This window comes from Miniopterus natalensis, chromosome 5, assembly GCF_054644295.1.
Source record: "Miniopterus natalensis isolate mMinNat1 chromosome 5, mMinNat1.hap1, whole genome shotgun sequence".
Classification (NCBI taxonomy): Eukaryota; Metazoa; Chordata; class Mammalia; order Chiroptera; family Miniopteridae; genus Miniopterus; species Miniopterus natalensis.
In genome coordinates, this window is record NC_142085.1 from 69679671 (window position 1) to 69696341 (window position 16671).

General features: G+C 39.6%; 1 protein-coding gene across 2 annotated transcripts in view; it reads right to left on the bottom strand.

Moving 5' to 3' along the window:
* Positions 1-268: 268 nt before the first annotated feature.
* Positions 269-16671, bottom strand: part of ARHGAP18 (Rho GTPase activating protein 18) — a 159414-nt gene continuing 143011 nt past the window's right edge. For both annotated transcript variants that reach the window (XM_016204991.2, XM_016204990.2), the window contains exons 13-15: positions 6634-6758; positions 2896-2957; positions 269-1789 (exon numbers count right to left, since the gene is read on the bottom strand). In XM_016204991.2, the coding sequence (XP_016060477.1) occupies positions 1698-1789; positions 2896-2957; positions 6634-6758 (279 nt within the window). In that variant the 3' untranslated portion in view covers positions 269-1697. The remainder of the gene's footprint in view (positions 1790-2895; positions 2958-6633; positions 6759-16671) is intronic.

Genomic DNA, 16671 nt, shown 5'->3' on the forward strand with positions numbered 1-16671 from the left:
AGCTTGCTAACTGGGAAATTAATATATCGTCAAAATCAGAAACAAAATACAGGGTGTTTTGAAAAATCCTAAAGAACAGAAATTTGCTAAGAAAAAAACTAAAGAAGTAAACAAGTTTCTATCTCTCACCTGTCTTTCCACTTTAAAAATTACACCGGAGCAATAGGAGCAATAAAAGGGTAGAAGTGGCTTTTAACAAAAACAAAAGTCACCCATTAGCACACTCATGAGAACACAGAGGATTAAAAGTAATAATTCCAAGAGAAGATAATTTAGAAAAATGCATTTAATTATATAAAAAAAATTTAAATATAAAAGCAATGGCACAAATCACCCAAAAGTTAAATGATCATATATCCACAGGCTGTTCTTGTAATTATATGCTAAAAATTTATGACTGTTCTCATTAACAGCATTTTCCCTCCTAATTAGAGTGACATCAAGAGCTTCTGAGAATGTGTAATTTTTCCTAAAGTACTACTAAAAGTATCATAAACACGGTTTGTGGAGCACTCATTTACATCACCTTTTATTTACTACACTCTAAACTCATAAAATAGTGAACATTTTTCTCTCACTTTGTTTCTCTTATTTACAGTACAGAGGCTCATCCCTTGTCACAATACGGTTTGTGCATTAAAATCCCTGGGAACAGGACTTGTCGCATTTTAATAAATTTACTCTGATTATTTAAACTAAGCCCACAAACAAAAGCTTGTTCATATGACTGAGTCATACCCAGAAGAATAACTCTTCATGCAGACTTACTTATGAGTTTAAAAAAAAAAAAAATCCCTCTTTCGGTAGAATACATTCTCAACCGTTACTGGATTAGACTCTCATGCATATTTATATCGCTAGTATGACAATACGTAAAGCCAGCTACAACTTTTTAAATTTCATTTAGAAGAAGGCGGCATACATGAAGTGATTTGGCTTTCACTCTCTTATCCATAATCCAGTTATTCCACATGGATATATTTTATTTATTCTTAGTATCCAAGTCTTTAATGGTTCAGCAATAATTGGCAGTTTCTGACAGTTCTATTTTCTTGATAGTGGATACAGTTCTGTGCACATATGTCAGATGAACTGAAAAAAATGCAAATCACTTCATGCGATACAGCAGGGAAAAGGAGAATGTTATTGTTTGAACAAGCGATTCCAAGAGGTGAATATTCAACATTCGACAGTCACAGAAATACTGTTGAATTCGGGCTGTTTTAAGATGTACTAATTTCACAGCTTGCCATACCTGGTGTTTATCTTTTTGGTTAAAGAGTAAACCTAGTCGGGGGAAGGCAGATGTGAGGAGGAAAGAAAGGTAAGAAAGCCTATATTACTGTAGACATGATTTTAGGAGAAAAAAAGTGAGAGGAAAGAGAGTATATTTCATGTAAAAAAAAACCAGGTCACATGAGGGCACATTTCACAGAGTACATGAAAACAGCTTACCAGTTAATTAAGCCTATTTCCTCTCACTCCAGAGATATTTATTTTCTAATAATAATATTAATAATAATAATTAACATAATTCTGGCAGCAGCACAAATCTATAACTTCTTAGGGCTGGAGAGTGTCAATATTCACTGGTTGGGTACATCTGAATAATAAAAGGGTCCTGCGGTTTCTTTCTTTACACTCTTGACCCAGCCAGTGTTACTGAGGAAGTCCTGGTTTATCTGCAGGTGAGTCTTCTATGACGGCTTGGACTTTATCACCCACTCAGCGTTCGGGTTGAGCTGATATAAGTCCTTCATGTAAGTGTCATCGTCGAGGCAGCGTTCCCCTATTAACAACATGTTGCATTTGTTTAATACAGTGGGGTGATTGGGATGCAATTTTAAATTTAAGCCTATGTCTTAGACTTTAAATTTTTTCATCCTTCGTTATCTCCCATAATACTATAAAATTGGCCAAAAACATCGGAGAAGTCAATTTTGTAGTCTTTCTATAATGCACAAATTTTAAATTAACTCAGGAAGTTAAAAATACTTTGTGTGATAGGCTTTTAAAGCGTATTCACCTTTGTTAACAGTGGCAATAGTTTACTGAATTCCTCAAACCTAAAATACAGAATCAAATATGTTAATATTTAAGTAATCCTTACTAATAAAGTTAACAATTCCAGGCTTCTAATGGAGTTGTGGTTTATCTAAATTTTAAAAATGAGCCTTCATGTTTCTGCATTTAACTTTTAATATTTACTAACATTTTTAAGTCTTAGGAAAAAAGTTCTACAAAATTTATCTTAAAATATTTTCAAAGACTATTTTGAAATAAACACCACTTCATTTATTTGTTAACAATTTCACCCTTGTCCTATGAGGGTCAAAAAAAGAGGGGTATTTTAAATTTTAATAAAGACATAAGTATGACAAATAGGCAAATAGAATATAAAACATGGTCAAAATTAATCCACTTATCCTATTTCTGTTTCCTAAATTATCAACATGTGTGTGTGTGTACTATTTAGTAGGCAGCCAGCAATGGCAAAAATAACTTCTGCTTTCACTAAAAATATATAGTACTGTGCTATAATAAAAGTGTTATCTTGGTCTTAAATAAGCTCAACTACTTCCTTGATTAAGATGTAACATAAGCATATAAAAAAGAAAAAAGTTTTGAAAAACTTCATCAACCATTTAGAAATTATATCTGTTTTAGGGAACTTGCCTTTGCTGAGATTCAACATAGATGGGAATTTGTAGAGAAGGAGCTCATACAGAGCCTGAAGAGAAAGGCAGACCACTTAACAAATCCACAATACTCATCAACCATCTACAGCGTGCTATATTTTACTTCTACTAACCCCATCCCCCAAAGATATAAATAATAATCATTGGCAATGTCAAATAAGCATATGAAATACAAAGAGAAAAAAAATGTGCTTACCAATATTTCCTCCAATTTCATACAAAAAGACTTCCCCTTTCTTGAGCGTCTGGGCAATCCCACTATTAGGGACAAAACAGACTGATTAGTTATATCATCAGACAGCTTGCAAGTAAATCACTTTAATGTGCTTGGGGAATTCTAGCTTGTATGGAAAATTCATAACTTAGACACACTGTAATTATCTACACATTTGTATTTTCCCATCTGTTAAATGTGCCTAATAGGTAGTAAAAATGTCACACCTGTAAATTAAAATAAACAAATAGAATCATACATCTGAAGGCAAAATAATAAATTAATAGCTAAATTTGTAGAATGAAAAAGAAGGTAACATAACATTTAGTTGCCAAGAAAATTACTAATATGATCATCTACTTAGCACAGGGGCCAAAAAGGCCCTCATAAAACTATGAAAAGAAACCTTAGTTTTTCCCAGTGTACTTATTCAGTAAGCATCCATCATGGCTTGCTGTGCTGACAAGTCTAATGGCAGCAGGGCGAACGTAAAGAATTGGACGTTTCATAACCCTCCCTGTGCTGGCCATCCAAATACGGGAGGTACGTACACTCAAAGTAGAGGCGAATACTCATTATGAAGACTTTACAGGTAGGATGCATTTACAGGTTTAAACTTCTCAAGAATAAACTTCCAGACATTAGGTGCAAATAATAAAAATTGGTAAAATGCAGTGGTTTTCAAAACTCTTGGTATACTGATTACCTGCGAAACCTGCTAAAAATTTTGTTCCAGAGCTCTGAAAATTCTGATTTAATATGTCTAGATGAAGCCCAGGAATCTTTTTAAATGCTCTATAGTGAGTGCTGATGCGTGGACAAGTTTGTGAATCACTGATATAAGGCCCTGAAGACACATTCCCTGGAACTAAGAAAACCCAGTCTGACTTTTATCCAAACTGTTATGAAAAATACGGTACAGCAGAAGCTTTCCTAACCAACCATGTAATGACTTATCTGGTTATCCAACTCTATCTACTCTGCTCAGGGCTATATATGTCCTCACGCTTAGGACCCACCTACTGACTTGTATTCTAACTAAGAGACTTTGTCTCTAAACTGGTCAAACTGGTATGTGCTTATTTTAAAAATAAATAATTTAATAATTACATTTTAATTTATACCAGCATCTCACCTGATAAACTATGGCTATACAAAGGGTCATTCATTATTCCTATGAAAACCAAATTGAATGTTTTGGGAGACTAGATTTTTAAAAAAATCTCATCCAATATTGCCCTCAGATTGCTTCTCTATTATCAGTGTTCTTGTTCCAGTTGAAAGAAACCTGAACTAGATTTCCTGGTATACACAAGCTTCTGCATAACACTAATCAACAAGTCGATAAATAAAGGAAGGGCAACAGCCTTTGTCAAAGACTGGTGACTGAATGTGCTATCGCGTGTAATTCCCGCGTTCGTGGCTTCAGTAGGAAAAGTCAGGGAGAGTGAGGAGGAAAGTAGGGTTTCCAACTGCCTCCACAGGTGAAATGCAAATGAGAGGAGGGGACAATAATGGAAGGGAAAAAATATTTTTGTTTATATATATATATATTTATTGAGAATTTCAATTATTAGGTGGACCAAACAGCACTGTGTGGTTCATGGTCATTCTTCCAGGGAATTATCACAGACTATAATGTAAGTCCTACTATGGCCCACTTCTACAAATGAGATACCTGAAGTTTAAAGAAATTATAAAAACTAGCCTAAAGTGAAATAGGGTAAGCTGGTATTTGGATCCCAGTCATCTGCCCCCAGCATCCCCAAGTATAAGGAAAGGGGCTGAAGATTTGGGAGGAAAAGAGGCAAATGGGCACAGTTTACCTGACGTCCCTCTGGGTGGAGGGTGCGCGGACTGGAGGAAATAGGAGAATAGACCCTGCTCCAGGGGGTAGCAAATACTTATTTAATAAAAGCACCAGAAGCAGAAAATCCAAATATACAGAGGGCCACTGTCACAATGCTGGCGCTTTCTGTAATATGTCTACCACTGTCCTTTGGCGCCCTAAATACTAAAGTAACGGTTGAATATATTGTACAACTTCATTGTCACTTCTTGCAGTATCTACAAGTAGAGGAACAAAAGTACCGACTCAAGTGAGCACTCGGGTCCTGAAAGTAAACGTGTACACTGACCAGGTCTAGCCTGGCAGAGCGGCTCATACCTGAGGTCTGGCCACATCCTCAGGGGCTGGTCACACACTCTGGGACGGGAGGGATTCCTCCCACAGGCTGGTGGGAACAGTTGGCAGCTAAGTCATGGCAGGGAGTAGATGGGAAGCGGGTCGGCTTCATTTTAGATCAGAGACCCTTGAGGGAGCAAAGACATCTGAAAAATTCCAACTGCTCCCAGGACTTAATCCTGAGAAATTCTAACTGCCCCTGAACTTAATCCCCCCAAATTCCATCTACTCCCAGACTCTGCACCAAGGACGCCCAGGTCCATGATGGTCTCTAGACCCTCAGCCAGGCTGGAGAACGGTTAAGGATGGTCTTTGGAGACAGAAACCACAGATTTAGAACTCAGCTCCTCCACCTCTAACACGTGTGACCTTGGGAGGCCTCTCTTTTCTTGGGGGTGAAACAGGTAACCTGAGTGCTTCCTGGGAGCGCTGTGGAGAGGGAAGTTTATGCTGCTTCCCGGAGACCTAGACATTACCAATAAGCTTCTCTTTCAGTTCATCACCATCTGTTCACCGCACAGGCTCATTTCTGTTCCCACTTTAAAACCCTGAGGGGAGGCACTTTAAAATAGATTTTTATACCCCTCCCAACATCTAGCAGAGGGCCTTACACAGAGCAGAGGCACGTTAAGTACTGGTGGTACTGCGTTAAAATTGGAGAGGTTTTGAAGGAAACCGCAAGGAATCCCCTGAATGTTAAAATGAGGAGATAAAATTCTATGGAAGGCTAAAACAGAGTATTCATAAGCTAAGATGGCAATGCCCCTGGTTTCCCTGACTTTTAAAAAATTTAGATTAGCTCATTTTCAATGAGTGGAAATGGGAGGGCAGGGGCATTACAAATACGACTTTAGCTAAAAATAAAAATTCAAAGGCTAAAAGCTTAAAACACAATACACTTGTTTGAACCTTGAAAATTCAAGAAAAGATACTGCAAATGTCTCAGAAAGTGTAATCTCTGATATGGTCAGGGGGTGCCAATGGCTTTCAAAGGACTCCTCCCGCCCCACCCACCCCCGGTTAGAGGAAAAGGCTGGGCGTCCCCATTGAGGGCAGGAGCTCAAGGGACTGGCTGTTCTCCCTTAATTCTTTATCTTCTGTTTTTAAATGTAAGCATTTTTTATTCATAATATTTTCTAGAAAATGTTGTATCTATTATTTGTTTGTTTTAATCCTATTGTATCCCAATTAACGATTATCCCAAAATACAGTAATTAACCTGCAATCAACATATTCTGAGAAGACTACTGAGTGGTCTCATGTGCGAAGCCTGCTGCAGGCCCACTGCTCAGGCATCCTGCTTGAAATGGGCTCAACCTGAACACAAACTACATCAAATGAGCCCAACTCATTCCAACAGTCTAACTGTCAAGTCTGCTTTTCTCTTCTGCTGAAAAGACAAAAATTCAATGCACAAAGACAAAAATTACACCACCCATAGTTGAAAAAAAAAAAAAGTGAGGGGCAAGGGAGGGGGGGAGGGAGCGAGCAAGTGGGTTATACCATGAAATAATTAAAACGAAACAGGCCTCTACCTTTCTTGGCTGAGAAACCTGGCAAGTACATCACTGGCTTTTAGTTCTTCAGTTAGCTGTATTGCCATGGAAACTTTCGAAAGATGGGGAGCTTGCACTCGAATCACTCCCTGAGGAACGTCAGCCTGCAAAGCAATAATGACACTGGAACAAAGCTGGCGGCAGCTGGAACCTGTAACTCTGTACAATGCATTATATGGTAAGTGTGCTTAACTACCATGCATTTTACTCCACTACATAAAAACCTTAACTACTGTATAATGTAATTTGCTAAATTACATCAAACCTCAAATATCCTCTTAATGGTGATAGGGGAACTTTATAATGCCTGTGCAGTAATGCTTAATTATTTTTAAAGATGTAAAGAATGACAGCAATAACCATTACTGCCATATTAAGTGCTGACTTCTGCGTATTATCTACTAGAGGGTGCATCTTCATGTAGCAATTTATGAAATTGAATCAGAAAAGGTATTTTGTGTGCTCTTCCAATGTACGCATTTTTAAAACCTCCCCGAATGTTACCAGAATTTGACAAAAAGTTTTGTCCCTGAGATTAAAAAAAAAAAAAAAAAAGATACATACTTTTCTAACACATTTGTAATTGTGTTTGATCCTCACTTGGCTAATGAGCTTACACTGTGACCGCACGCTTTGAATTGATGATAACCAATTCTAAATCCTTTGCTATGGATGTTAAGAATATTGTATGTATTTGGAGGGATATCAAGAAAATATTTTGAGGATTGTAATATCAAAATGTCAGCAACGGCATTTGAAATATTAGGCTTAATTAATTCCTAATCATTCTGTTAAAATAAATACTAGTTAATTATTTACAACCACATGTCTCAGACCCTAGAACAACCAACGTGCACAAATGCCCAAAGATAACGCTTTATACATTCCAAGTACCCTGTGTAATACAACTTCAATTTATTAAGCAACTACTAAGTACCAGGCATTGTGCTAGGTCTACTTACCTAGTAGATAAATAACACAAAAGTCCTTTATTGCACAATATTATTTTGGGGCCCACAATATCTTTTTTTAACGCACATAGTCTTGAATTGTTTTTTCTTTTCTTTTTGAACATAAAGCATGGATATAACACAGGTGGAATTAATGGGATTTCAAAGTTCAACAAAAAGAGTATGGCTTTGGAATTAGGCTGCATAAAAACGCAGGTGTCTCTGAAAGATTTAAAACTGCCTCTCAGTGACATCTGAGCTGTAGGGTGTGCATAAGAAAAGAAGCTATGCTGCACAAGGCTGTACAGGGAGCCTGGGGTTGGGCAAGACCTCTGCGAAGAGCTGCAAACGCCCGTTACACCTGCAGGTTTCTGACGCCGACCTCAGAAACCCGGCCACAGTCCCCTGACCACTCCGTGAAGGGCCACGGGCACATCCGCTCCAACCCGGACAGAGACAAAGCGCCTGGGGCCACCCACTCACTGTCCTGCCTGGCGAGGGACTGCACGCTCAGCATCTTTGTCTAACTTCTCTTCTTGGGGGTGTGTTCAACCTGATTTCTAAAAGACATCTCAGTCCTAACCTTTGCCCAGATCCCTCACCTCCAGCTTCATCTGTCCCTCCCAGCCTGGACCCTGGCTTATGGTTTGCTGACTTCCAATTTTGGAGGCATGTAGTATGGCCTGATACCTAGTCTAGTCTCTGACCTCCACCTTGCTTCTAGAATACAAGCCTGACTTACCTTTTTCTTTAAGTCTGTGACAGGTTTTATTTTCATTTGTAACACCTTGGGAAATGAGCCACTTCTTACAATGGATGGGGCACTTCACGTGGACTATTGTTACCTTTTTCTTTCAAAGCAATTATAACATCAATGGTATATCTCATAACTCAGGGATTACGCTACAGGCACTTCTCCCTGGGGTTTCAGCTCTAACTTATATCCTGCTGTGGCCACGCTGCCTGCTGGCCTCGCCTCAACTGCGTGTTTCCTCAGAGGACCTGGGAAATAATAAGCTGGCCCCGACGACTCGAATGTTGGAGTGAAAATTGTAATAGCAACAGTTGAAGCACAGAGTCTGTGTTCATAAAACCCAATCCACCTCGTCTACTCAGTTAGGGAAACAAATATTGGCATTTTGGATTCTGTTAGTCTATTATTATTATATCACAGAGGGCCTAGAACAGCAGGCTAGGGTTTGCAGATAGTCATCTATTCTATGCTGATTTAAAAGTCGGGGGATTCTGCTTAAGTCATAGTGCCCAATATTCTTGGATATATGTTTCCTTGGTGAAAGTAATCATGACAAAAATTGTTCCTATCATAACGTCTTATCCAACCCTAGAATATCAAAAAGACAGGCAAATCCATGCTGACATTTAAAGTGAAGTAAGGTGATATGACTAAGTTTTATATATAGGAGGTCCATAATAAGGGAGTTAGAAAAGCAAAATGTCCCAGAAGAATAATATAGTCATAGAGAGTTCAGGGATATGGCAACCTTACCCTGCTCCCTGCCTTTCCCCCGCCATTCCTTGTGGCACATTCTACTGTTTGAATAAAAAGCCCAGCCCAAATTCATTATAAACACATGCCTTCCTATCTCTATGCAGGCTCTATTTCACCTCGGAAATATCCCACTATCCATTTTCAAGGCCCAGCTCAAGTACCACAAACTCCATGGAACCTTCCAAGATCCACAGGATCAAAGGAGATTCCTCCTTCCGCTGAAATTTCCACCGAATCTCTTATAGTGGAGACCCTAATATATGACACCAGCGTTCCAGTCACATTGACACATGCCTGAGTCACATCTGTAGCCATCTATTAATGTATAATTGATTAAATGAATCATTCAAAATATTTTTCACTAAAGCTGGTATGCTAATAGTAAAATTTCTCTAGAATAAAATAAGGTCTAACAATGTGTATTTCCTTAATAACAAAAAGTGGTTTTAGGAACATTGTCTAAAAGCCACCGGTTTGGTTGCCTCTATCGACCACATGGTATTCCCTCTACTCCTGAGAACACACAGGAAGGAAAGAGGAAAAAGGGAACTAAAGATTCCACAAGGGATGATTCAGTCATTTACTCCTGCAGGGCGTCACCAGCATTCGCCTGCGTCCGCATAAGGAGGGAGCCCCTATTCTCCAAGACAGCTCATCAACAGCTGAGGGCCTCTTACTACGAGCACAGCCTGCACTCTCTCTCTGAATTCAGGGGTCACACTTTGGAGAGTGTGGCCATGCTTCCTTGTAAAATGCAGCCCTGACGTCAGTGTGGGGTCAGGGGTCGCACCCAAAATCACCACAGCTGACACAGGAACCCAGAGCCTCTCTGATCATTAGAGTTTGGAAGGAAGAGGCGCAGCTACTAGCTTCTGCGGGCACTCAGGAGTTTTCACATACAAATGAAATGTTAGATAATTGCCATGTTATGACTTTGGAAGTGGCATTGGTACAGGTTCCGTGTGGCTGTGAAATTAAACATTTCGCACACCCTTCCCCTCAGTGGGTGAGTGTGAGTGTGAGTGTGTGTGTGTGTCTGTGTGTGTGTGTGTGTCTGTGTGTGAAGCTAGGCTAGCTCTGGGACAGCTTTAACCCTTCCCAAATGACTCACTATACTATTTGGACTCATTTCACAGAAATGAAATATCAATGTCCTTGAAAATCTTTTCACTGGGCCAACACTGGCACACAGCACCTTTCCAGGTTGACTGGGCACATTGTCTGACGACCACGGAACCTGTGGTCCAGCAGGGAGGTGTGTGTCCAGGCGAGGACAGGAGCAGTTCTCCGAGTGGTCACTGCTACGGTCACATATCCCATCCAAATTCTCACAGCACATTAAGAGTGAGAGTGACTCAATTGGACTCTACCATGCCCTTTATGGTTGAAGAAGAAACGAGTTTAACTGGTAGATACAACAGTTAAAGATGAAGAGATTAAAAGCTGTTTCCGGAAAGTTTTCCTGGATATCCTGATAAGAGTGGCCAAGTGATATTTACTAAAGATGATAAACAATGCATGATGCCAAAGCTCTCATTTAAATGGTGTATGACAATTACCATTAAGCTCCAGAATCATGCTGTATCAAATACTAACGCTATTAGTATACTAATTACATTGAGCTGCCAAGCTCTGAACAGACACAACACGCCTGATCATTAAGCCAAACAGTCTGTTCTTAACTTGAGCCGTAATAATAACTGGATCTGTGAACAGCATTATCTTTGTAACCTTCCTTTGTGTGTGTGTCTGTGTGTGTGCGTGTGAGCGCTTAAGTTATACGATGTACAGCAAAACTGGGGAAGGGCAGAGTCTGACTAACACACCATTAAAATTGAGTCGCAAAGGATTTTACAACTTACAAAATATTAATTTCTTATGCATGCAAAGGCTATTATAATAGATGAAATGATCTCCTAGGATCCCTACATGTTTTACAATTTGAACTAAAGTATTTTTTTAAAAATATGATTTTACTTATTATTTGGTTAAATAAACAATGATTTTCATATTTTTCATAAGGTGTAGATAAACACTACATTGCTCATATTTTTGCACTCTAGAGATCAGAAATGTAATGTCAGAGCTTTAGAAGAGACATTAATCTCTTTTTTTATTAAAAGCTAATTTAAATGTAAAACTGACATTTTTAAAGCTCAGAGAAACCTTTTTTTTTTTCTCCCAAAAGAGCAAATCAGAAATACAGCTATCTCAAAAGAAAGCCAGGCATCATAACACATATTTTAGAAAATTAAACAAGGACATTTTAGCAAGGTATCTTAAACTAAAATGACATATTCATCACCTTAGACTGATTGGAGGTAAAAAAAATATATAGAAGGCACTCTCTAGTACCTTGAGCTGTCTCTGTTCTGATTATAATTGGGCCTTGGTTATCCAAGTGCTGAAACTTTTACCCAACTCACAAATTCAGAGAATTTTAAAGAAGGGTCTGAAATAACTTTCAGAGCTAATAAGCATTTAATTTACAATGAAATAAGCTATGATAGTTTTCTTTTTTAATATGGTATTTTTATGCGCTATAAAAAAATCAAAGGATATCTTAACAAGAAACACAATTTTGTGCCTGATATTGTAATTTGATTTTCCGCATGGGTCCCCAAGTAGATCCAGGCACTGTTTCCAGACCTAAAGCAGATGCTTGAAACAAGACCTACAACAATGCCCTGGTTGGAGCTGTCAGTGAAACCGGAGACAGATTTCTAAACTGAGATGTGACTAAAGACACACCCATCACAAACGACCCAGGGCCCACACTGCACTGCTGCCCCCCCGAGGCTCGTCTGGAGGAGGGCAGAAGGGCGAGCAACTGATTTCTTTCCCATGTCCGAAGTCCTAAACCTTTAAATGTTACAAGAGTATTTTGGAGCTTCTGGCAAGTCATGTAAGCTCTCTGAAGCTTGAGTTCCTCAAATATCAACAAAAGAGTATGACACTAGATCACTGAGGTAACCATAGGACAGAGGACTTTTGTTCCCTCTACCAATGAGGGGAGAAGCGTTGAGCAGTTTGGCTCATTTCACAGAATCTCACAGAGCCCCACACCGTGGCCGCAAGCTCTCATAAAAGTACAGCTAGCTTCCCTTTACTTTGAGAGGTGTACTTGACTAACAGGAAAATAATCATGCAAATCTAAGTCCACAATGGACCTGAAGCCTGCACGACCCAGCAATTCATAACCAGATGCTCACCAAAGCTGCCTGCGATCCTGATCAAGCAAAGATGTAATCAAAGGCAATTATGGGGGAAAGAATAGGACATCTCTATTTTCCTTAAAAATACTAAATGGAGAAAAGGTGTAGGAGACAAGATGGAACAAAATCAGAAAAGTGAGTTTGATTATTGGTGATGGGTTTATGGGGGTTCATATACTATTCTATTTTTGTGTATGTTAGAAATATCTCATAATAGTATGTATAGGAATGTCCCGGTGCAAGATGCTGCTAGCCTTACTTTTGGCTAAACCCCACTAATCTGGTCTTACCCTCTGATTTTATAGAAGAAACCGAGGTCCAGAGATGTAAAATGACTTGTCCTTAATGTCTCATTAATGGCAGAGCTAGGGCTATGTCTTTAAGCACATGACTTCTGATGTGTGATGGTGTTGTGTACATACATGCGTGCGTGGTGTGTTTATGTGTGGGAGGGTCTGATATCAATCCCAACTATAAACTGAAGGCTATCATTAAGTGGTTATTTGTAATAGTCTACATTTTTGTTATTTTTCACCAAGTGTTTCTTCCTGCTGTAATTAAGAGATGAGTCTCATTAGTATTGAAGAAATTCAAAAATTTACATTTGTAGCAAACAATTAATATGCTGTAGTCATTAAAAACATTTGTCTTATTAAGTAGATTGAGGGTGTCCCTTACAACCTGGTTTATACTATTTATTTAGCTAGTCAAGCATGTCCTAATAATATGAATGCTTGAATATACATAGTTAGCATGAATAGCATACAGAGTGCTTTAAAAAATATGACCTTCATGGAGAGACCTGGAGAGTATTATGCTAAGTATTATTAAAATAAGCCAGTCAGAGAAAGACAAGTACCACATAATCTCACTCATATGTGGATTCTAATGACCAAAATAGAGCCAGAGACATAGAAGCATGAAACGGATGGACTAATATCAGAGGGAAGGCAGGGGTGGGGTGGGGTGGGGGGTGGATATTAACCAAAGAACTTATACGCATGTATGCATAACCCAGGGACACAGACAGTAGTGGGGTGAAGGCCTGGGGGCAGGGTGTGAAGTGGAGGGGGTCAGTGGGGGGGGGAAAGGGACATATGTAATACGGAATACTTTCTACAATAAAGATTAAAAAAAATATATGACCGGGATGAATTTTCATGATCTTACTTCAGCCTCTGGCAATCTGGCTTCTCCCATTAACAAGCACGGACAATGCTTTGGAGAAAGTCACAACTGACCTTCTGAATGCAAACTGCGGCGGACCTCTACCCAGTGTTAACCGTACTTAGCTTCTCTGCAGAATTTGGTGCTACTAACCAAGCAAGCTCTTCCCCTTACTTCACTCTTCCTCTGAGCTTCAAGGACACTACAGTCTTCAACTTTCTCTTACATCCTACCATCGGTTGGCGTCTTTTACCAGCTCCTCTTCCATGGCCAACTACTTAAATATTGGTGTCCCCAGCAATCGGCCTTGGCCTTCTAATTTTCTCACACCCCATATTCACTTCGTGTAACAGGAACCCTCTGTGGCTTCAACCACAATCTCTACGCTGACTTCAAATGCACACCTCCAGCTCAGCAAGCCCCAGCCTCAGGCCCGTGCAGCCGGCTGTCACACAGGCACGTCAGCCCCAAACTGCCGCCTGCCAAAGGCGGTTCCTTTTGCATGATGCCTTATCTGGATGATAAAGTCACCAAGGCGAAATCGGTGAGCCATTCTAGAGTCCTCCGTCTTCCACACTCCTCACATCCAACCAGTTTCCACATCTCGTGGGTCCTACTGGCTCATATTCAGCACTTCTTTCCATCCCCGCCGCTGGCCCTTTGCTTAGCCCAGGACTCTTTCAAAAGCTCTATATTAAACACTTTATAATGGCAATAATACACGTTCCTTGTATTACCACCCACAAGCCCAGGATTTTGCTGTACAGCACTTCTCAGAGTTTTTCTGTAATCTATGGGGAAACAGAGGACAGCAGTAAAGAGACCTGACTTAAAGTTGCATAGATTTGGGTTCACCACTTCCTATCTAGATAACCAGGAGTAAGTTAAGATTGCTCATCTTCACTTTCCTAATCGGTAAAAAAATGAGACAATATACTCCAATTAAGTTACTATAAATATTAAATTACTACAAATACTACTATAAAAAATGAGATGATGTTCATAAAATGTTTAGCATCATTCCTGACCTCTGGTAAGCAGTCAAAATAATGATAATTATTAACCCTTGCAAATATAGCAATAGAATATTCACTGATCTGTAACTCCTTTCAACATGCTATGAATATCATCCAATGTCAATATACATACTCGTACATTTTCATGGTATTTCGTTACATTGATATGCTGTGACGTTTCACCTCTACCCTTCTGGATTATTTCTAATTTGGGGCAGTATAAAGAAAATGGAAATTAACTTAAGCATTACTGTTTTCATGCTCATCTTATTAATCCCTTCGAAGGAATCTGTGAGCCCAATGAGGAGCATGGTTTCCAGGCCTTTGCCACATGCCAACTGCTCTCCAGAAAAATTCTACAAATATATGTACTTCCATCAACAATGAAGTTAGGCAACATCTCTTACCTAACCTCCTTTCTTTCACTCCTCCAACACCGTCTTCACCTGCCTTTATAGCAACTGGATCCCCTGCAGATATCAAAATCCAAGGATGCTCAAGTCCCTTGTATAAAATATCACAGAACAATGTATACAGTAGGCCCTCTGTACCCGCAATTCCCAATCGCAGATCAAAAATATGGCTTTCAAGCAATAGTTGGTTAAATCCACAAATGTGAAACCCACAGATATGGAGGGCTGACTGTGTTTATTAAAAAAAAAATTTTTTAAATCCCAAGTATAAATGGACCCATGCAGTTCAAACCCATATTGTTCAAAGGTCATCTATAGAGTCATGCATCTCTGGGTCACAGCTCTCAGCAGTTCTCTGTCATGTGCAGACTAGAAGCCTGACCCCCTTAAGGCCCATTCCTGCCTTTCTTCTGCCCCTGCCCCACCGTGCATCCTACTGGCGAGTCAGTCTGACTAGTTTTCCCTCCAAACACACTCAAACATCTCCACTCAGATATCTAATAGACATCTCACAGTCAACAGGTCCCAAATTGAAATTGTGATCTTCCCTATCTAAGTGTCAATTCCATCCTTCTGATTTCTCAGGACAAAAACCTTGAAGTCATTCTTGATTTCTTTCCTTTACAACTCCTATCATTTCAGCATCAAGAAATCCCAATGGCTCTAACTTCAAAAAAGTATCCAGAGTCTGACCACTTGCCCACCTCCAGTGCAAACACTCTCACCTGGACTGTGACAGGGACTTCTCAAATGGTCTCTCTAGTCCATCCTTGCCTCTTAGAATCCATTCTCAACACAACAGCACAAAAGATCATTTTAAGATATAGATTTTTCAAGCATTTGCTCAAAATCCTGCAATGATTCCATCTCACCCAGGGTAAGCTCAAATTCCTAACAAGGCCTTAGATAATCTGGTCCTGCTGTCCCTCTGACCTCATTTCTCACTATCATTCTCCTTGCTGGCTCTGTTCCAGTCACAGTCACTCCTTGCTGGTCCTTAAATACCCCAAAAGCCTGCTTTCAGGCTTTGGTGTCCACTCTTCCCTCTGCCTGGAAAGTGCTTCTCCAGGTGTACCCACAGCTCAGCTCCCTGCCTTCTTTCACGTCTTCACTCCAAAGAATAATGCTTAAACCACCCAACTTAGCACTGTAAGAGGATCCCCTTAAACCCCCCTTTCTGCTCTACTATTTTTATCATTTCAGAGCATTTACCACATACTAAGATACTACGTGATTTGCGCAATCTACTTACTTTAATTGATGTCACTTAAGTTGCACAAGAGCAGTGATCTTTATCTGTTTTGTTCACTAATATATTTCAAGCACCTAGAACTCTGCCTGGTACATAATTGGCACAAATCAAACAGTAGTTTAACAAATAAATAAATATCCCAGGCAGTTTCACGCCCTATAGTTTCGTGCTGTACATTCAAGAAACATAAACCAACAAGACAGCAAGGGGAGTATATAGTGGCTCATAGCACAGTAGACGCCCATGTTCCATCCAAAGGGTACAGTTGCTACTCAGATCCAAGCAATTGTTACCCTGCAGGGAAGCAGGTCCCCTACTGCAAGGGGACACACAGGTGCCCCTACAACAAATTTGTCAAGTTAAATGGAAATCTAGACGTGTATGTTAAATCTTTTAGCTTTAAAGTTCTGGAAACTGACAGAAACTTATGCAGAAAAATCTGATTATTTTGTGACTCATCACATACCCATACTATTTGACATTAGCTTGTACTC